A 22171-nucleotide genomic window follows, 5' to 3' on the forward strand; every position below is an offset into this window, starting at 1 on the left:
TGGTCTTGCTTGGCAAATTCTGTTGTTTTGGATGAAGTCTATAGATGTCAGTTATATCCAGTTGTTTAGATGGTGTTATTGAGTTCAGCTATGTCCTTACTGATTTTTTGCCTGCTGGATCTGTCCATTGGGTCTTGAAGTCTCCAACTACGATAGTAGATTTATCTATTTCTTCTTGCAGTTCTATTAGTTTTTGCCTCACATAGTTTGACACTATGTTGTTAGGCACATACATGTTAAGGATTGTATCTCTTCTTGGAGAATTGACCCCTTTTTCATCACGTAATGCCCTTTTTTATCCCTAATATCTTTCCTTGTTTTGAAGTCTGCTCTATCTGAAATGAATATAACTACTCTTGCTTTCTTTTGATTAGTGTTAGCATCGTATATTTCTTCCAGTTACTTTTTTTTCCTTCTACAATGATTTTATTATAAATATGTTCTTTTGAAATAAACAAATATTGCATTCAAGACTATCAGCAAACTTGTTCTAAGGTAATAAAAGAGGGAAAATGGAACCAGGAACCACTTAGAAGTAGAGATAAATAGCAAAGACACCTGCATGCCATGCTGACTGCCTTTCCCCCAAGAAGTAACAGGAGGTTAACGGGGACATCACATTCTCATTAGCGCATTAATGAAAATAAGCTTCGAGTATGGTAATTTGCACTAGTTCTGTAAACTGAACTGCTCCTCTCCTTGGTCCTAAGAACTAGAATGGGAAGACAGTCAGTCTTCGGATCCCAGCATCAACAACGAAGATCTTGACTTTGTAACTCTTTGCTCTCAGACAAAACTGTTCACTACTTGCCAGGAGCGATGTCAGAGTAGTCCTTCAGCACCCAGGCCAAGTGCTCATTGTGAGGCTTAAACCATCGCTTTTTCTGTGAAGCAGGCTTTTTCTTTCTCTGAATAGGGGCCACTTTCTTTGGTCCAGATTCCTGCATGGAAAAAATACCCTGTCACTTTAGATATTCTTCAGTTTTCTCCTCATCCATTGAATCCACGGTGACACTCCTTCACAGTTTCTGAAACTTCTCATCCACAGAAAACTGACAGCTCTTATCATTGAAGAAAAGAATTTTCTTCTTATCAGGAAGGTTTACAAATGGTATCTGGTTCCCTGAATCCTTAACTGCTTTCTGGGAATTGGGCAGTCCTTCCCCAATGTCTTCTAAAAGAATTCTTCCTAAGCCTTGCTGATCATGCTTATTTAAGAGCCTAAGTAGGACCTTCTTATCTTTCAAGTTGTACTTGGGCTTGAAGGCATCCTTTCCATCTATTACTTCAGTTTTGGGATTACTGACTATTGCCTCAGTCATTAGCCGTTGTTTCTGCTTGAGTCCAATATCTAAATGTTGTGTTTCATCCAAAATTTTAGTAAGAGGATGTGTATCTCGTTGCTAATGCCATGTTTTCATGTAATTCAAAATCTTAGCAAGAACGCCAAACTTATATCCAGAGTGTTCTGATAGAACTTTCGAGTTAAATGATCCATTGCTATGATCAGAATTTTGTTTAGAGCTTGATGATCCTCCATGTTCTAGCTTTGCTTTCTTCTTCTTTGATGATGATCATAATGACTCAGAAGATACAGCATGGTATGTTTCCTCCATCTATTTACTTTTAATCTATATATGTGTCTATTTTAATGTGGGTTTCTTGAAGACAACATATACTTGGGTCTTGTTTTTTGAACCACTCTAACAATTTCTGTCTTTTAATTGGTGCATTTAGACCATTGATATTCAAGTTTATTATTGATATAGTTGGATTACCATCTGCCATATTCATGAGTGTTTTATGTTTTTTGCCCTTTGTTCCTATTTTTGTCTTCCAATCTTTTTCTGCCTTTTGTGGCTTTAATTGATCATTTTATATGATTCCATTTTTCTCTCCTTTTTTAGTATATTAGTTATACTTTTTTTTTTTTTGCTTTTCTTAGTTGCTGCCCTAGAGTTGGCAGAATACATTTACAGCTAATTAAAGCCCACTTTCAAATAACACTATACCACTTCATGGGTATCAAGAATACCTTATAATAACAAAATAATCCTAATCCCCCCTTCCATCCCTTGTATCATTTCTGTCATTCATTTCACTTATGTATAGGCACATACACACACACACAATTGAATGTATTGCTGGTGTTATTTTGAACAAACTGTTATGTGTTAGATTAATTAAGAATAAGAAAAACAAAAGTTTTTATTTTACCTTCACTTATTCCCTCTTCAGTCCCTCCCTTAATATATGTAGATCCAAGTTTCCAACCTACCTTATTTTCCTTTTCTCTAAAGAACTTCTTTTAACATTTCCTGCCTGGAATTCCCTCAATTTTTCTTTGTCTGAAAAAGTCTTTATTTCTCCTTCACTTTTGAAGAATAATTTCACAGGGTACAGGATTCTCTAAGTTGGTGTTGTTTTTTCCTCTCAACACTTTAAATATTTCACTCCGCTCTTTTCTTGTTTGCATGGTTTCTGAAGAAACATTGGATGTAATTCTTATATCTCTTCCTCTATAGGTAAGAGGAAGAGAGATTCCTCTGACTTCTTTCAGAGTTTTTTTTTTTTTTTTTTAGATGTTGGGGGTAGGAGTTAATTAGCTTATTTATTTATTTTTGTTGTGTTGGGTCTTCGTTTCTGTGCGAGGGCTTTCTCTAGTTGTGGCAAGCGGGGGCCACTCTTCATCGCGGTGCGCGGGCCTCTCACTATCGCGGCCTCTCTTGTTGCGGAGCACAGGCTCCAGACGCGCACGCTCAGTAGTTGTGGCTCACGGGCCTAGTTGCTCCGCGGCATGTGGGATCCTCCCAGACCAGGGCTCGAACCCGTGTCCCCTGCATTAGTAGGCAGATTCTCAACCACTGCGCCACCAGGGAAGCCCCAGAGCTTTTTTTTTATCTTTGGTTTATTTGAGTTAAATTATATGCCTGGGCATAGTTTTATTGGCATTCATCCTGCTTCATGTTCTTAGAGCTTCCTGGATCTGTGATTTGGAGTCTGACGTTATTTTGGGTTATTCTCAGTCATTAAATATTTCTTCTATTCCTTTCTCTTTCTTCTGGTATTCCCATTATGTGTATGTTACACCTTTTGTAATTGGCCCACAGTCCTTGGATATTCTGTTCTGTTTTAGTTTCCTTTTTTTTTTGTCTTTGTTCTCTTTGCTTTTCAGTTTTTGAGGATTCTATTGATAGATCTTCTAGCTCAGAGATTCCTCAGACATGTCCAGTGTACTAAGTCCATTAAAGGCATTCTTCATTTCTGTTACAGTGGTTTTCATCACCAACATTTCTTTTTGGTTCTTTTTAGGATTTCCATCTCTCTGCTTACATTAACCATCTGTTTTTGCATGTTGTCTACTTTATCCATTAGAGATATTAGTATATTAGTCAGTTTTGTTTAAAATTCCTGGTATGATAATTCCAACATCCCTTCCAAGTCTGGTTCTGATACTTGCTCTGTTTCTTCAAATTGTGTTTTTTTGACTTTTGATATCCCTTGTAATTTTTTTCTTCATAGCCAGACATGATGTACTAGATGAAAGGAACTGCTATAAAGTGGCCTTTAGTAACGTGGTGTGAGGGGAGAGGGATGTTTTATAGTCCTATAATTAGATCTCAGTCTTTTAGTGAGCATATGCCTCTGGACTGTGAGCTTCACAAGAGTTTCTCAGTTTTTTTCCTCCCCTCTTAGAGGACAGGATGGCTGGAGTGAACTAGAGTTCGGTATTTCCCTTCTTCCAGGTCAGTTAGGCTCTGATAATACCCCAGCAGGTTAGGCTGTGGTTAACTAGTTTCCTCTGAGGACAGACCTTGTTAAGAAGAGCAGAGTTCTTTGGGGTATTTCAAAATGTTTTATTTTCCCCTCACCCTGACAGTAGCATGAGGTGATTTTTCTCCAGTATTTACTGTGGGAACCTAGTCAAGCTCCTGGAGGTAAATCTCACAATATTTTTACCCCCCTCCCCAAAACTGTGTGCTTTTGGAGTTTTTAACTCTCAGAGTTGTCCACACTGAGCCTCCAGTAATTTGTCAGTTACAGATCAGGTTTTCCTACTCTGGCAATGTTCCTGAGGCGGTTTCCACTTGTTGGTCTCTGCTCAGATAAGCCGTGACTCCCTGTATTTGCCTGTCTGTCTCTCCAATCTTGGGGGCAGTCGTTTGCCCTGTGTCTTCCTCTCTCTTAGGGAATCCCAGAAGAGTTGTCTGCTTTTCAGTTTGTTCAGGTTTTTACTTGTTAATATGATAGAGTAGCGACTTCCAAGCTTCTTACATGCAGAACTGGAAATCATAACTTTCAACTGTATTTTTAACTTCAGCATCTGTACTAGTTTTTTTTTTTTTAATTTATTTTTGGCTGTGTTGGGTTTTTGTTGCTACACGTGGGCTTTCTCTGGTTGTGGCGAGCGGGGGCGACTCTTCGTTGCGGTACGTGGGCTTCTCATTGCGGTGGCTTTTCTTGTTGCGGAGCACAGGCTCTAGGCGCGTGGGCTTCAGTAGTTGTGGCTTGGGGGCTCCGTAGTTGTGGCTCGTGGGCTCTAGAGTGCAGGCTCAGTAGTTGTGGTGCACGGGCTTAGTTGCTCCGCGGCATGTGGGATCTTCCCAGACCAGAGCTCGAACCCATGTCCTCTGCCTTGGCAGGCAGATTCTTAACCACTGCGCCACCAGGGAAGCCCTGTAGTAGTTCTTTCCCCTTTGCGTATAAGGGGACATAGATGCAATCAGTAGATTCAAGGACATAGATTGAGTTTTGTCTGTTTATAAATCTGTCTAACTCATATATTTGGACATATTTTACTCAACAATTGTATAAAACAGGAAAGGAAAGATTTGCGTATAACTTCTTGTTGTACACCTTTATATGAATGACTTCCCAATCCAAAAATTCATTATGTCCCAAATAAAACTCCTGTCTCTCCCACTTCCACTCAAACCCAGTCCTCTTGGGTTCTGTATCATTGGTGACACTTCTTTGTCATTCCTCTTTTTCTACAACATCCATCATCCTTTACTTCCAAGGCCTTCATCTTCTTTCATTTGAACTTACCATCCATATAATACTCTCTCGATATTGCCTGCCGTAACAGTTCCTAGAGGTTTTTTTCTAGAGGGTATTAATAAGAAAACTTGGGGGAAAATAAAATTTGGGAAACCTTAATTTAAACAAAATTAAATTTTATTTTTTACTTCAGGATATCAAGAACTATGAAGGGTCTTGAGGTTTTATTCTACTTGCAAGCTAACAAGTGACCCTGCCACAGTTTCATAGATGCTCACAGATGACATGACACTCCTGGGTTGGAGTTAAAGGACTTTATTACTCACAACAACAAAATCCAAAGTATCAACACTTCATTGCACTGGTTCCCTAAGCCCCACTTCCCATAGGACAATGCAAGGAAAATGAGTGGGTTGCATTATGGAAGAGGAACTCTAAGCTTTGGGAACCCAAATCTTCTATAAAGGCCAGTAAGCATGCATGCCCATTGCTTTGGAGGGAGACTCTGTTACTGTCTTCTAAGGCTGTACAAACATCCTTGAGAAGATCATCCAGAACAAAGGCAGTCAGTGCCTCTGCTCACAAGACATGCATAAACATGAGAAACTGTTTTCCAACACAGGACTTCTCATAGACTTCAACATGCTGAAATGTGTTATTCCTTCCATTCTAATAGTGAGCTGTAATATGCAGAATTTCCCCAAGTATTGGACCACTTAATGGAGCATTTTAGTTGTATTCTATGGAACACACTTTTGGAAATAGTGGCATATAGACTAAAGCCAAAATTCCTTAGTCCTCCTCACTTCATGCCCTCTTTACTCCAAACACATAACCACCTTTCCCATATTAATATTATGTCATTGTTTTATTTCAACATTGTTGATCATTTCCTTCAACATAAAGTATCTTTTCTCTCTTGCTCCCTTTCTCTCCACTTTCAAAGTTCTGTTTACCCTTTAAGCCTCATTTCAGATATTCCCCTGAAGCCTTTTCAAATCCTCAAATGTGAGTCAACCCTTTTTTTATATTGTCACACTACTTTCCTTATATTTCTATTATATATATATATATCCAGATTCTATCTTATAGTAGAATTAACCCTAGAGTTGTTTGACAGTCCCTCTTAGAATATACTTACTTATGGGCAGAGCCAACATCCTGTAGCTATTAGTGCTAAGCACATAATAGATGTTCAGTAAATGTCAAACGGATGGATTAATGTTCCATTTTACAGTATGTCATCGTGCTGGTCATATTCTAGTCTCACACAGCTCCATAAATCAAAATCAGTATATTCATAAAACATGCTATAGCCTAAAAGGTTAGTGCATTTAGGCCTTTTTAGACCAAAGGAAACAATTTCTAAAGTTTAAGAACTGCTTTCTCATTCTCTACTATTAAAGCAAGGACTGTTTTGGAAATTAAAAATTGTAATTCCATTTATTTGAACAAGATACACATAAAGAATTTCTATTAGTGATTTGTAAAAATACAAAACCAATTTTCTTCTACGTCAAATACCTTTTAATATCAATGTTCATTTTAGAGCTATATTTAGAATTAGTGGTATAAGGATGGCAGTGTGTCCATCTGTGGAAGAAATTCAAACCTTTCTCCAAAGAACAATGTCATATGCCACAGTATACAAAAGCTAAGCATGGATGAAAAGTGGTACCTACCAAAAACAGTACATCTTATTTTGGTTCTTTAACATCTAAGGATTTTCAAAGCCTACAAGACTTTAAAAAATTTTTAAATTGAGAAAATAGGCATAACATGAAATGTACTATCTTAACCATTCTTAAATGTGGTTCAGTAATGTTCAGTACATTCAGGTTGTTGTACAACCAACCTCCAGAACTCTTTTCACCTCGTAAAACTGAAACTCTTTACACATTAAATAATTCCTTATTCCCTCTTCCTCCAGCCCCTGGCAACTATCATTCTACTTTGTCTCTATGAATTTGACTACTGTTGGTACCTCATATAAGTGGAATCATACAGTATTTGTCTTTTTGTGACTGGCTTATTTCACTTAGGATAATGTCCTCAAAGTTTATCCATGTTGTAGCATGCATCAAAATTTCCTTGCTTCTTAAGGCTGAATAATGTTGCACTGAATGTATATACCACGTTTTATTTATCCATTCATCTGTTGATGGACACTTGGGTTGCTTCCACCTTTTGGCTATTGTGAATAATGCTGCTATCAGCATAGGTATACAAATATCTCTTCAAGACCCTGCTTTCAGTTGTTTTAGATTTATACCCAGAAGTAGAATTCCTAGGTCATATGGTAGTTCCATTTATTATTTTTTTAGTAGCTTCCATATTGTTTTCCATAGTGTCTGTACCATTTTGCATTATTTTTGATTTTTTGATAATAGTTGTCCTAATGAGTGTGAGATGGTGTCGCATTGTGGTTTTGACTTGTAATTCTTTAATGATTAGTGATGTAGAACATCTTTTCATGTGCTTGTTGGCAATTTGTATATCTTTTTTGAGAAATGTCTATCCATATCCTTTGCCCAGTTTTTAATCAGTTTGTTTGGTTTTTAGTTGTAGGATTTCTTTATGTATTCTGGATATTAGCCCCTTATCAGACATATGATTTGTAGATATTTCTCCCATTCCATTGATTGCTTTTTCACTCTGTTGATTGTATCTGTAGCCTACAAGATATTTTTACAAAGCTGATTTGGTATAAAGATGTTATACTGGTAATCATGGACATACAAATTACAATAATGGTGATACACAATATTCATCCATTAGATCAGCTTTTGGCAAGAATGTGGGGAAACAGATACCTTCCTATGTCTCTGGGTAGGAGTGTAAATTGGTACAGCCACTTCTGAAGGCGAGTTGGCTCTATCCATTTTAATTTAAGATGTTTCTGCCCCATGAACTAATTATTCCATTTCTAGAGAAACACTCTCAGATGTATACAGGGAGATATGTACATGGCTGTTCATTACAACATCATTTTTAATTGGAAAAAAAGAACTAAAATACCAACAATAGCATAATTACTTAATAAACTGTGAGAGTGAGGTCAATATATATATACATACTGTCATGGATAGATCTCTCAAACATGGTTGAATAATAAAAAGCAAATTGAAGAATATTACAGTTAATGTGATACCATTTGTGTTAAAATAAAGCACACACAAAGCAATATTTTATGTTTTCTGTTGGTACATACACATGTATATGAATAAATTCAGAAAGGTCTAGAAATGGTAATAATGGCTGCCAGAATGGACTGGAGTTGGTCCTCATAACCCTGTAATTTTTTATTTTTAATTTCATAAGGGAAATGGATTTCATATATTACCTAGTTCTTTTAGATGCATATATATATTTTAAATCCAAAGGAGGTACAATAGTCCCCTCTATCTACAGGGGATACATTCTAAGACCCTGAAACTGCAGACAATACCAAACCCTATATGTAACTGTATTTTTTCTTATACATGCATACATACCTATGATAAAGTTTAATTTATAAATTAGTACAGTAAGAGATTAGCAACAATAATAATAAAATGGAAGAATTAAAACAATATACTGTAATAAATTTATGTGAATGTGGTCTCTCTCAAAATATTTTGTTGTACAAATTTATCTTTTCCGTCTTACCTTTTCTATCTTAATTAAGCACTTATCATTTACTGTGGCTGTAATTTTTGCAATTGAGGTGGAACAGCAAAGTCAGCATGAATTTATCTTCCTTCTTCACAATTTCATGAAGATTCACTCTTACCATAGGTCTTAGCAACCTCAGCATATGATTTTTTTTCTTTCCTTATTAAGTTGAGAACTTTCACCTTTTCACTTAAAGGAAGCACTTTACAGCTTCTCTTTGGGATATCTGAATTGCCAGCATCACTACTCTTGTGTTTGGGGCCATTATTAAGTAAAATAAGGGTTACTTGAACATAAACATTGTGGTACCAGGACAGTTGATCTGATAACCAACACTGACTAATGGGTGGGATATGCTGGACAAAGGGATGATTCACATCCTGGGTGGTATGGCGAGAGATTTCATCACACTGCTCAGAATGGCTGCAATTTAAAATTTTTGAATTGTTTTTTTATGGAATTTTCCGTTTAGTATTTTCAGACTGAAGTTGCCCATGGGTAACTGAAACTCTGGAAAGTGAAACTGCAGACAAGTGGGAACTGCTGTATAGCTAAACAAATACTGAAGAGTTTGGCCTAAAGTTTGGGCAGCAGTTTGGTGGCGTGAACACTATCCAGGGTGTGGTTCTTAAGTTTTGCAGACTCAAATTGAATTTTTAACAGTGTAGCCAGAATTTATCTAGCTCTGCAGACTTTGTATATACTCACCAAACCATAAAAATCCATGGACATTGGTAACCAAAGACCTAATCTTTTAATTCACCAATTCACCATATTTTACTGCCAAGGAGACCAAAATAATCATGTCCACTATCGGTATACCCTCTCCCCTTATGAGAATATCTAAAAATATTACTGTTAGAAGGGTTACTGTAATAAGTATAGAATCAAAGCAAGGGAGTGGGTTATTTTATTGGTTGATGTCTTAAGTTATAATTGTTTTATACAAGCCAATCTCCATTAAAGGATTACCTGCTGAGGGGACCTGAATGCTTGCATCCGTTGGTCAACATCTTTTCCCTGGACTTAGACTTTATTTTCCACAAGTATAGTTATATCACGTCAGGAAAGATATAATGCGGATGAGTAGGTCATAGATTCTTTACCTTAGCAATTCCAGTGTTATCTTCTTAAGAGTACCATGGTCTCATGACAGAGAACAGAGAAACATGATGCTTATCACTAAACATTTATGAACCTTTTAGAATTGACTATTTCTCATATTGGTTATCATTTCGTATTGGTTTTCACTACAATAGAGCACTCTTTTATCCTGATCTTGTTTCCTCCAAATTGAGAATGTGCTCTAGGGACTTCCCTGGCAGTCCAGTGGTTAAGACACTGCACTTCCACTGCAGGGGGTGCAGGTTCCATCCCTGGTCAGGGAACTAAGGTCCCACGTGTGCCACATGTCATGGCCAAAAAAAAAATAGAGAGTGTGCTCTATTTGGAGCTTACCTAAGCTACATGAGACAATTTTAGTTCTCATAAATGTATTATGTTTTGCATAATCTCTGAACAGATTAAAGTGATTGCAGTATGGGAAATTTTCCATTCTAAAGGAGTAAAATGTTGGTTTCTTAGCTAGGAATTTATATTTGGTAAGTAAAGTGTGCTAGTTAAGGTCACAAGCAGCCTTCGGTTTGAATCCTGTCTCCATCACTTACCACTTTCCTTAGGCAAATCACTTAACCTACCTAAACCTGGGCTTCCTCATCTTTGTAAAATGCCTAAATTTCAAGATAATATTTGCTGTTAAGATTATTTTCTTGGTAATTTATATTTTAACGCAATACTTTTTATTCAGCTAAACATGAATTCAGCCCCAACTTTCATCAACTTTCCTGCAAAAGGGAAACCCAAACGGGGTGATACATATGAGTTGCAGGTGCGTGGATTTTCAGCTGAGCAGATTGCCCGGTGGATTGCTGACAGAACTGATGTCAATGTAAGTTTCCTTGCTTTGTACAGTAGAAAGTTACTTTGTCATTATCCACTTTGAATCTTTATGGGAGGTCCTAATTGGTCTTGTCCCCATATCACTGAGGTAGTGATAGTTTGTCAGTCCCTTCATAAGTAGCATTTAAGAGAATCATCCTGATGAAAGACTGACATTACAAAACATCCTCTATTACGTAGTCAATTCAGCATGGAAACCACTCTTTTGTCCTTGTTAAGCCCATGGACTATCTAGTTGTACTTGGCAAATTCTTCTTAATCTAAAAGATGTTATGTTGTGAAAAAAAATGGCTTTCAAAAAGCAAAAATAGGGCTTCCCTGGTGGCGCAGGGGTTGGGAGTCTGCCTGCTGATGCAGGGGACGCGGGTTCGTGCCCCAGTCCGGGAGGATCCCACGTGCCGCGGAGCGGCTGGGCCCATGGGCCATGGCCACTGGGCCTGCGCGTCCCGAGCCTGTGCTCCGCGGCGGGAGAGGCCGCAAAGGTGAGAAGCCCGCGTGACACGAAAAAAAAAAAAGCAAAAATAAATAAATAGATAAATAAAAGATGTTATGTTGTGGTTAAAGAGAATATTGTATCCATCCCATTTTCGGGTACATTGTAGACTTTTTCATTAGGATGAAAAGAAAAAGTGTAATTTTTCTTGAAAATGACCACACTAATTTTGATTGCTTTCATTTCAAAGTATTTTGAACTGTATAATTAATGGATAAAATTCATACTTTAAAGTGTTTTTCTCTCCTTTCCATTAGATTAGAGTAATTAGACCCCCAAATTATGCTGGCCCCCTTATGTTGGGATTGCTTTTGGCTGTTATTGGTGGACTTGTATATCTTCGAAGAAGCAATATGGAATTTCTCTTTAATAAAACTGGATGGGCTTTTGCGGCTCTGGTAAGTGAATTTTAGAAGAAAAATTGCTTGAATAGAACTCCTAATATTACATTGTTAGGTGGCATTTTGTTTATTTCTTACCTGTGGGAAAAGATTTGATATATTTTTATTTTATACCTTAAAATCAGTTTGTTTCCTCCATTATCTCATTAGGATGGACAGAGCTTGAAGGAACTCATTGTACCCAGTTTTTATTCAACCTGAAAGACTGTCACCCCTACAAAAATCTCCAGTTCTTTTGAAAATATTCTTCTAAAACGGTTTTCAATATTCAATTTTAAACTTGTGTCAGTTTATTTATAATGTTAAAACAGTGTTTTCCTTTCAAAGTAAATATTATTGATTCTTGTGATCCTTGTGATGAAATATAAGTCTTTTATCTTTTATCGTTTATCTGAAAAAATTTATTTCATATATTACTTGAGAGGGTGCACTTTTCATACACCTATGAGTCTAATCAAGGTGGGAACAGCTACACCATGTTATATGAGTATTTCATTACTTTTTGTTTCCTAGTGTTTTGTGCTTGCTATGACATCTGGTCAAATGTGGAACCATATAAGAGGACCACCATATGCTCATAAGAATCCCCACACAGGACATGTGGTAAGGGAAAGTCCAGGATTTCTTTTCATCTTATACCAAAGTTAACCTTAATTATTATTATCCTGTGAGATCAGTGCCAGAGTATGAAGGAACTAGATTTAGTTTTGACTTTTCAATCTCTTTGTATTAATGAACTTCAATTGCTAAAAAGCTGTGCAGTACTCTTAAAAGTGGGAAGTTCCTTATCCCATTTGGTAGTTCTTTTGAGTAAGGTGGCTAAGAATGAAAGTTAGCCTTCAACTAAATAGAATAATAGATGATCAAGTACTTGAGCATCTATCCTTTCTAGGCACTGTACTAGGTATTACTAGGTATAGTGATAAGAAAAACATAGTCCCTGTTTTCATGGAGTTTATTTTACTGTACCTCATGGTCTTCTACACTGAAAAACTAGTTTTCTCATATATTCTGTTGTTGAAAACACAGTATAAGTACAGTGAATAAGTACAAATAAATATAAGTACAAATAATAATAAATAACAGAAATAGCTTTATTTTAATCAAACTTTTTACTGATGAATGCTACAGATCCAATGCTTACATACATCAGGTAAATTATTAATTTCATAGTGTTTGAAAGTAGTCAATTTTAGGATTAAATCACCAAAATTTACTGTATATTTAAAGATTAAATTTTGTCCTTTTTCCCCCCAGAATTATATCCATGGAAGCAGCCAAGCCCAGTTTGTAGCTGAAACACACATTGTTCTTCTGTTTAGTATCCTCTTTACAATAAGTTCTTGGTGCCACATTTTAATTTGTCTGTTTTCTTACATTCTACAGCATTTGGTTGAGGCTGCTCTCTTATTAGTGCAAGTCATAATATCTTTGGAATCATATTACTGTGTCATCTGTCTTAGCCTGATCAGCTAAAGACCACCAGGGACAAACCTGCAAGTCTGATAAAGCCAAGCTTATTGGATCATTGCTACAAAGGAGACTACAAATCAGAGGGACCATGCGATATCTTACCTAAGGAAAGATAGAGTTGTTATAGGATTTAAGGAAAGGTGGAGCTTAGATGAAATGTAAATGAAGCAATGTTTTGATGAGCTCAAAGCAAAGCCAGGCTAAGTGTAAAGGGATCAGAATCAGGTCTGGACTGTGAAGTGAACCCAGGGTTCTGTTTCCTGGAAACTACACCGTTCAGATAAATTTGGGAATTTGTCTTCAGAAACTCCTTTTTTTAAAAATTAAATTTATTTATTTATTTTTGTCTGCATTGGGTCTTCATTGCTGCATGTGGGCTTTCTCTAGTTGTGGCAAGCGGGGCTACTCTTTGTTGCAGTGGGTGGGCTTCTTGTTGCGGTGGCTTCTCTTGTTGCAGAGCACAGGCTCTAGGCGTGTGGGCTTCAGTAGTTGTGGTACATGGGCTCAGTAGTTGTGGCTCGTGGGCTTAGTTGCTCCACAGCATGTGGGATCTTCCCAGACCAGGACTCGAACCCGTGTCCCCTGCATTGGCAGGTGGATTCTTAACCACTGCACCACCAGGGAAACCCAGAAACGCCTTTTTTAAAGCTCTGTACTTTGGTTGTAAATTGAGGCTACTTAGAAATGTACTTGGAAATTGAGTAACTTAGATCCTCCAGTCCAGAATGGAATGTTTCCTTCTTACTGATGTAATTTGAATCAGTCTATGATTTTAGAGAACAAGGTTCCTCATTGAGTAAGAAAACTGTAGTTACTCAAAGACAGGGTTTATTTTGACATTTTACAGCTGCAGCATGCCCTACGGAGAAATATTATTTCCTGTAAACTGTGCAGCTACTTTATATGTGTGTTGGCCCATCCTCTTGAATGGCAGGGCAGATTTTTACTTTCTCACATCTGAAAATTGATGTCTCTGTAAGCTGAAGAATGGGTAACAGTGATATCAGATAGGTAGCAGTCTACATTTCTTAGTATTACTGATCATAGTTTACCCACCTGAATGCATAAACAGTGACTCTGCGGAGCAAATCAACAAGGGGAATAAATGTAATGTTCCTAGAGTTGCGCTTCTCAGCCAAGGGGTCCTAACATTGACATACAGGAATCAATTGTAGCCCAGGCTGTTAGAGAATCTGCCCAGTGACTTGGTGGTAGTGTCATTTGCCCTGCCTTGTCATCCCATCATCTAGATGACTAAGAGGAGTTCCATTTTTTATAGTTATAGACATACTTCACACACAGTTTGGTTTTTTAATGTATTGTAAGCATTTAATAAATTGTATATGGCCTTCAAAGTTACAAAAGTGCATGAGAATTACAGAGCAATAAGAAAATATTGGCAAGGAAAAGGAAAAATAGTCATCATTATCAATGTCTTTATAATGGATATATCATAATTCAATTATTCTCCTATTGGTGAATATTGGAAAGAATGTTTTCTTGGGTATAAAAATAATTGACAGCATTCCCTGGTGGTCCAGTGGTTAGGATTCCAGGCTTTCACTGCTGGGGGCCCAGGTTCGATCCCTGGTCAGGGAAATAAGATCCTGCAAGACACGCGGCACAGCCAAAAATAATAATAATAATTGGCATATCTCTGAATTTCCAGAAGTATGAAACAGAGTGTGTAAATCTGTCTATTGCTCTTCGTGTTTTGTCCAAATTGTTTTCCAAAAGGCTTTTGCTTAAATTTAAGGGTAGGAGGGACTTCCCTTGGCGGTCCAATGGTTAAGATTCTGTGCTTCCAGTGCAGGGGGTGTGGGTTCAATCCCTGGTCAGGGAACTAAGATCCCACATAGCACGCAGTGTGGCCAAAAAAAAAAAGGCGGTGGGGTAGGGAGGTTTGCTGCCAGAAATATATATGTGCCCTGCTTTCCCTGGCAAGTCCTAACCATCGTGATGTATTATTTTTTTAAACTGCTAATTCAGTAGGCAAAGAAATTGTTTAAATGTAGCTTGGACAATAATAATCAAAGTAACAAACATTTTTCCTCAATTCTATACTTATGCTTCCTTTTATACAAATATCTTTGCCTTCATCGTATATAATGTACTTTCTTCTACTGGCTCTTTTATTTTTTTATTGAAGTGTAGTTGATTTACAATATTTGTGTTAGTTTCAGGTGTACAACATACTGATTCAGTTTTTTTCAGATTATATTCCATTATAGGTTATTACAAGATATTGAATATAATTCCCTGTGCTATACAGTAAATCCTTGTTGCTTATCTATTTTATGTATAGTAGTTTGTGTTTGTTAATCCCATAACCCTAATTTGTCCCTCCCTCCCTCTCCCCTTTCATAATCATAAGTTTGTTTTCTATGTCTATGAGTCTGTTTCTGTTTTGTACATAGATTCATATATATTGAGTTGGCCAAAAAGTGCCTTCGGTTTTTAAGTAAAAATAAAAGACATTTTTCATTTTCACCAAGAACTTTATTGAACAAAATCTTCACCCTTTTGTTCCACTACTTTCTGCCATTTTTCAGGCAACTTCATAATTCCATCCTCCCAAAACTTTTTATCTTTTTGAGCAAAGAACTGTTCCAGGTGCCTTTTACAGTCTTCCAGGGAATTGAAATTTTTTCCATTAAGAGAATTTTGTAAAGACTGAAATAAATGGAAATCCGAAGGTGCAATGTCTGGTGAATAAGGAGGATGAATCAGAACTTCCCAGCCAAGTTGTAACACTTTTTGCCTGGTCATCAAAGAAACATGCGGTCTAGCGTTATCCTGATGGAAGATTATGCGTTTTCTGTTGACTAATTCTGGACGCTTTTCATCGAGTTCCGCTTTCAGTTGGTCTAATTGGGAGCAGTACTTGTTGGAATTAATCGTTTGGTTTTCCGGAAGGAGGTCATAATAGAGGACTCCCTTCCAATCCCACCATATACACAACATCACCTTCTTTGGATGAAGACTGGTCTTTGGTGTGGTTGGTGGTGGATCATTTTGCTTGACCCAAGATCTCTTCTGTTCCACATTGTTGTACAGTGTCCACTTTTCATTGCCTGTCACAATTTTTCTTAAAGACGGAACGTTTTCGTTACTTTTCAGTAGAGGATCACATGTGGAAATACGGTCAAGAACGTTTTTTTTGCTTAACTTATGTGGAACCCAAACATCAAAGCGATTCATATAACTAAGCTGGTGCAAATGATTTTCAGCACTTGTTTTGGATATTTTGAGTATGTCGGCTATCTCCCACGTGGTATAACGTTGATTGTTCTCAATTAATGTCTCGATTTGATTGTTATCAACTTAAACTGGTCTACCCGACCGTGGCACATTGTCCAGCGATAAATCTCCAGCACGAAACTTTGCAAATCACTTTTTTTGTTTTTATAAATTTATTTATTTTATTTTTGGCTACATTGGGTGTTCGTTGCTGCACACGGGCTTTCTCTAGTGGCAGCAAGTGGGGGCTACTCTTCATTGCGCTTCACGTGCTTCTCATTGAGATGGCTTCTCTTGTTGCAGAGCACGGGCTCTAGGGAGCACGGGCTCAGTAAATTGTGGCTTGTGGGCCCTAAAGCACAGGCTCAGTAGTTGTGGTACACAGGCTTAGTTGCTCCATGGCATGTGGGATCTTCCCAGACCAGGGCTTGAACCCGTGTCCCCTGCATTGGCAGGCGGATTCTTAACCACTGCACCACCAGGGAAGCCCCGCAAACAACTTTTGACATGTTCGATCAGTCACAGCACCTTCTCCATACACTGCACAAACCGTTTTTTGCATTTCAGTTGCGTTTTTACCTTTCTTGAAATAATAAAGCATAATATGCTGAAAATGTTGCTATTTCCCCCATCTTCAGTATTAAAATGGCTACACAAAAATTCACCAATTTTGATTAGTTTTTTTTAAATGCATGCTGATATGACAGCTGTCACATACAGTCTAACAAAATTGTTTCAAATGAATAAAGACAACTAAGTGCTACTAGAGCCATCTTACGGAAAAAACCGAACGAACCTTTCAGCCTACCATATATATATATATATATATATATATATATTCATTTATATGCATATACTCCCCTCCCCCACATTCTGTGATTTTGATGTCCTGTTTTACATCTTCATGCTTAACCTTTTACTGTTTATTGTAGTTACAGTCACTTTTAAAATTTTTTAAATTGTTTTTTAAATCTATGTACTGGTTTATTATTATTTTATTTTATTTTATTTTTTTGCTGTACGCGGGCCTCTCACTGTTGTGGCCTCTCCCATTGTGGAGCACAGGCTCCAGACGCACAGGTTCAGCGGCCATGGCTCACGGGCCCAGCCACTCCACGGCATGTGGGATCTTCCCGGACCGGGGCACGAACCCGTGTCCCCTGCATCGGCAGGCGGACTCTCAACCACTGCGCCACCAGGGAAGCCCTGTACTGGTTTATTTAAGTGATCTTAAACCCTTTTATATATTTGCCTTTCCTCTTGTGGTTTTCCCTTTCCTATAGATCCTTGCTTCTTTTCTATTTAGAGAAGACACTTCAATATTTCTTTTAGGGTAGGTTTAGTATTGCTGAATTCTTTTAGTTTTTGCTTGTCTGAGAAATTCTTTCTCTCTCCTTCTATTCTAAATGATAATCTTGCTGGCTATCCTGATTTCAGGTTTTACCCTTACAGGACTTTGAATATATCATGCCACTCCCTTCTGGCCTGCAAAGTTTCTGCAGAGAAATCAGCTGATAGCCTTATGGAGGTTCCCTTGTAACTGACTGTTTTTCTCTTGCTGCCTTTGGAATCCTTTCTTTATCTAGTTCCTTGTTATAATGATCTGCATTTCTATCGATAATCTTTCTTAATTCAGTTATTTTTATTACCACCTTTTTGAACTTGGGGTCTACTAGACTGGTGAGCTCTGTTTCATTATTTGTTTTCTCTGGGGATTTCTCTTGTTCTTTTTTTTTTTGTGGTAGGCGGGCCTCTCACTGTTGTGGCCTCTTCCATTGCGCAGCACAGGCTCCGGACGCATAGGCTCAGCGGCCATGGCTCACGGGCCTAGCCGTTACGTGGCATGTGGGATCTTCCCGGACCGGGGCACGAACCCATGTCCCCTGCATCGGCAGGCGGACTCTCAACCACTGCACCATCAGGGAAGCCCTCTCTTGTTCTTTAATTGGGAGTAGTTCTTCTGCCTTTTCATTTTACTTAACATTCTCTGTCTCTATGATTTCAGGAGAAACAGTTATCTTCTGTGGTCTTAAAGGGGTGTTTTTAAGTGGGAGCATCCCGGTGTAGACTATGTGTGTCCAACGTTTTTGCTGCGAGGGTGGTTTTGGTGTGGATACCAGCCACGTCTTTCCTCAGGGTGTGCTGGTCATTATCCCCTTGATGGGGGTTTTGGTTGGTGTTGGAGTATCTAGAGACTATGCAAGATATGAGGTGGGCTTCCTCTCTGCTCCATGGCTATCCCTACCCTGTTAGGGGCAGGGTCTGCTCCCCAGTTCTTGGAATAGAAGCCCTGAGGGTCGGGTTCAATCAGGCTCCACTGCCCTTGAATGCGTGCCCTGCCCCATCGGAGGTGATTGCTGAAGCAAGTGAGGCCTATGCAGTCACAGAGGACTTATGTGCTGCCTGTGTAGCTATCCACAGTTCCGCTCAGAAGCAGTCCAAGGTTGCGTCCCTTTGTTGTGTTTGTCCCAGATCTAGTGCAAGGCTGTGGGGGTTGGAGCATTGTGGCTGCAGGAATTGAGGTGGCTGCACTGCCATGAGAGATCTGGGCTGCCTCTGTGGCAGTCTTCTCCCAGGACCTGTCTGTCCCATATCTAGAGCTAAGCTAGGGTGTGGAGTTGGCAGAGCCTAGGTGCCACTGCGATAGGAACGACTGTGTACACCTGGACCACACCCCAGGCCCTCCAGGCAGTCTTTGCATAGCTAGATGAGTCCTCTCCCAGGGCCTGTCTTCCTGAGATTTCAGCGCTTAGCTGCTGCATGTTCTTGTGGTACCACCCTAGGCAACCTGGTCTGTCTCTGCATAGCTAGACCAAGTCTTTGCCCAGATCTCGCGCCAGGCTGTAGGGTGGAGTGAGCACAGCCGGGGTGTCCGCCCCTTCCGGTTGGGGTTGTGGTGTGGTGACAGACATCAGTGCAGGGCTCACTCTGCCCTGATGGTTAGTAAGCCATCACTCGTGTGCTCCTTGCAAGTAGAGTCTAAGCTTCTGTAGCCCTTTTGTCTGTCCCAGCAAATTTCCTAGCAGGCAAGGACTGGGATGCCCAGACTCTGACATGACCTGCTCACTCCCCAGGGTGAGGATCCACCCATGCAGACCTTCTCTTCCTTACAGATCTCTCCAGGAGGAGTAGGTCCTGACCCAACGCCTTTTTTTTTCCTGACCTACCCGGTTAAGTGGAGATCTTCCTTTCAGTTTTGGTTGTATAGGATTTCTTCTGCCAGTGTCTAGTTATGTTTCCATGAGAATTATTCCACATTTAGATGTATTTTTGATATGTTTGTTGGGGGAGGTGAGCTCACATCCTCCTACTCTGCCATCGTGAACCCCAAACCTACTAGCTCATTTATTTCTTTTATTTAATTTTTTAATTAATTTTTTTCAATTTATTTTTGGCTGCATTGGGTCTTTGTTGCTTCATGCAGGCTTTCTCTAGTTGTGGTGAGCGGAGGCTACTCTTCATTGCGGTGCAGGGGCTTCTCATTGTTGTGGCTTCTCTTGTTGCAGAGCACAGGCTCTAAGTGTGTGGGCTTCAGTAGTTGCAGCACATGGGCTCAGTAGTTGCAGCACGTGGGCTCAGTAGTTGTGGCACGTGGGCTCAATAGTTGTGGGTCGCGGGCTCTAGGGCATGCGGGCTTCAGTAGTTGTGGTGCGTGAGCTCTAGAGCACAGGCTCAGTAGTTGTGGAGCACGGGCTTAGTTGCTCTGTGGCATGTGGGATCTTCCCGGACCAGGGATCAAACCTGTGTCCCCTGCATTGGCAGGCGGATTCTTAACCACTGCACCAGCAGGGAAGTCCCCCTAGTAGCTCGTTTAGTAGCCTAGTTTCTGTATGTTATGTAATATCACCTCCTCTCTTTTCTATTTAGTTCTCTCAGGGTAACATGTCATCATGATTATGTAATTATTTATTATTTATTGCTTGTATCCCCCCACTAGAGTGTAAACTTGTCCAAGGAATGGTCTGTATTTCCTCTAACTTTGTGACTCCAACTAATAGTGCCTCCCTATAATAGGCAGTAAAAGTATAATAGTAAAAGTTTAAAGAGTCTATAAATGAAATGAAACAATACATATGGAAGTGCACCATAGCTCTTGATAGCTGGACCTTGGTGGTATACTGTAAGATGGAAAGCTCATAGACCATGATACAGAAGCAAACCATTCCAAAAACAAAAGTCTCAACCATTAATCAGAGTACCTATAGCCAAAGCCTATAGAAATGATCAGTCTTTATGCTTACATGCATACAAAGAACCCCAGTAAGAAAAAAAATAATCACTGGAGAAGACAACTTGGCTAAAAAACAAAAAACATGAATGAGTTTATGCCCCTTTCTGTTTAATTATACCCACATGAGGTAGCATACAATATGCATGTGTATATGCATAATTAATATGAGCATTTTAAACTGCTGTTTGTATTCACCAAACTGCAGGGTGAGTCTCTTTTTTCTACTAGAACACATTCTCTTTGTTTCAAAATGTGATTTTTCTTATTTTACTGTTCTGCCATGCCATGTGTTACCTTTTGCACGAGTAAGTCTATTTTGTATTTATATAGCTTCTATATTAAGCTGAATAAAAGTGAGGTTATGGCTCGCAGGATTTTCTCTTTTTATTAGAATAGGACAATTTAGGTAGTTTAGTAGTCATTTGTGCTTTAAAGGTTAATTATTGAAATTCTGGAAAATTTTGATAAGTTATTTTTCAAATAAAAATTAGTTGCTATTCTTTTTTTTTTTTTTTTTTGCGGTACGCGGGCCTCTTTCTCACTGTTGTGGCCTCTCCCGTTGCGGAGCACAGGCTCCGGACGCGCAGGCTCAGCAGCCATGGCTCATGGGCCCAGCCGCTCCATGGCATGTGGGATCCTCCTGGACCGGGGCACGAACCCCTGCATCGGCAGGTGGACTCAACCACCGCGCCACCAGGGAAGCCCAGTTGCTATTCTTTAAATGGTGTACGTTTCAAGTGTGTTCTTTTTTGGAGGGTGGTTCAAATATTCAAAATGGCTATTTAACTTTTTTAAATGTGTATGAGATTGACGCAATAGTTGGAAGAATGTTCCAGAAGTTTATTTCAAAGTACAATTTTAGAGGAAAACTCATATTTCATCTATGAGTTTAAATATCAGTTTTAAATACTGATATCAGACAGTATTTAAAAACAAGTATCAGACATTTGTTTAAAATATCAGTTTTTATTTGTGCAAATAAAGTAATTTTCTAACCTTAATTTTTTATTTTATCTTCATAGTAAATAATTGTCATACTATGTAGACACCAGATTATGTAGTTATAATTTTTTATAATTGAGAGTAGAAGGTTTATATATTTATTCATTCTATATTATTCTAGAAATATTAAAGTTGTATGTTATTTTTGTCTGTGTGAATTTCTCCTTAAACAATTTTTCTAAGATGGTGGGGTTACCTTAGGGATGGTGCTTTTATGTGAAGCTGCTACATCTGACATGGATATTGGAAAGCGAAAGAGTAAGTCATATCATATGCCAAAATGTAGCAATTCTGCCTTTAATACAGAAAAAAGAATGTCCTTTTAATCACTTCCCCTCTTAGTTATATTATTTTACTTCTTTATGATTATAAAAATAATATGTGCTCATTGTAGAAAATGTGGGGGAAAATAGGAGAATGAAACATTTCGGGGGAGAGTTACCCATTGTTCCACCATTGAAAAGCTAATAATTTTAACGTAATATAAGTTCCTTCCATTTATAAAAACATCTTTTCAACTGTATGTATAATACTTTGAATCTTATACCACCCCTTTTTAACCAGAGTTAAAATATTTCACTAATACTTTCCCATACATAATTTTTAATTTATAGTCTATACTGTAATTTACTTAACCAATCTGATTTTGTTAAGTGTTTACTTTTTTCCTAACTTTCATTATAATACTTATTTAGTGACTATTATGGTGCATATTAA

General features: G+C 38.4%; 1 protein-coding gene and 1 pseudogene across 3 annotated transcripts in view; one reads left to right on the top strand and one right to left on the bottom strand.

The window, feature by feature from the left end:
* Positions 1–22171, top strand: part of MAGT1 (magnesium transporter 1) — a 47528-nt gene that overhangs the window by 20037 nt on the left and 5320 nt on the right. For all 3 annotated transcript variants that reach the window (XM_030849609.3, XM_060292809.1, XM_060292810.1), the window contains exons 4-8: positions 10463–10603; positions 11365–11505; positions 12022–12111; positions 12766–12829; positions 21638–21712. In XM_030849609.3, the coding sequence (XP_030705469.1) occupies positions 10463–10603; positions 11365–11505; positions 12022–12111; positions 12766–12829; positions 21638–21712 (511 nt within the window). The remainder of the gene's footprint in view (positions 1–10462; positions 10604–11364; positions 11506–12021; positions 12112–12765; positions 12830–21637; positions 21713–22171) is intronic.
* On the bottom strand, positions 804–1616 carry LOC115848732 (general transcription factor IIE subunit 2 pseudogene; annotated as a pseudogene).

The sequence above is a fragment of the Globicephala melas genome, chromosome X (genome assembly GCF_963455315.2).
Source record: "Globicephala melas chromosome X, mGloMel1.2, whole genome shotgun sequence".
NCBI classification, from domain to species: domain Eukaryota; kingdom Metazoa; phylum Chordata; class Mammalia; order Artiodactyla; family Delphinidae; genus Globicephala; species Globicephala melas.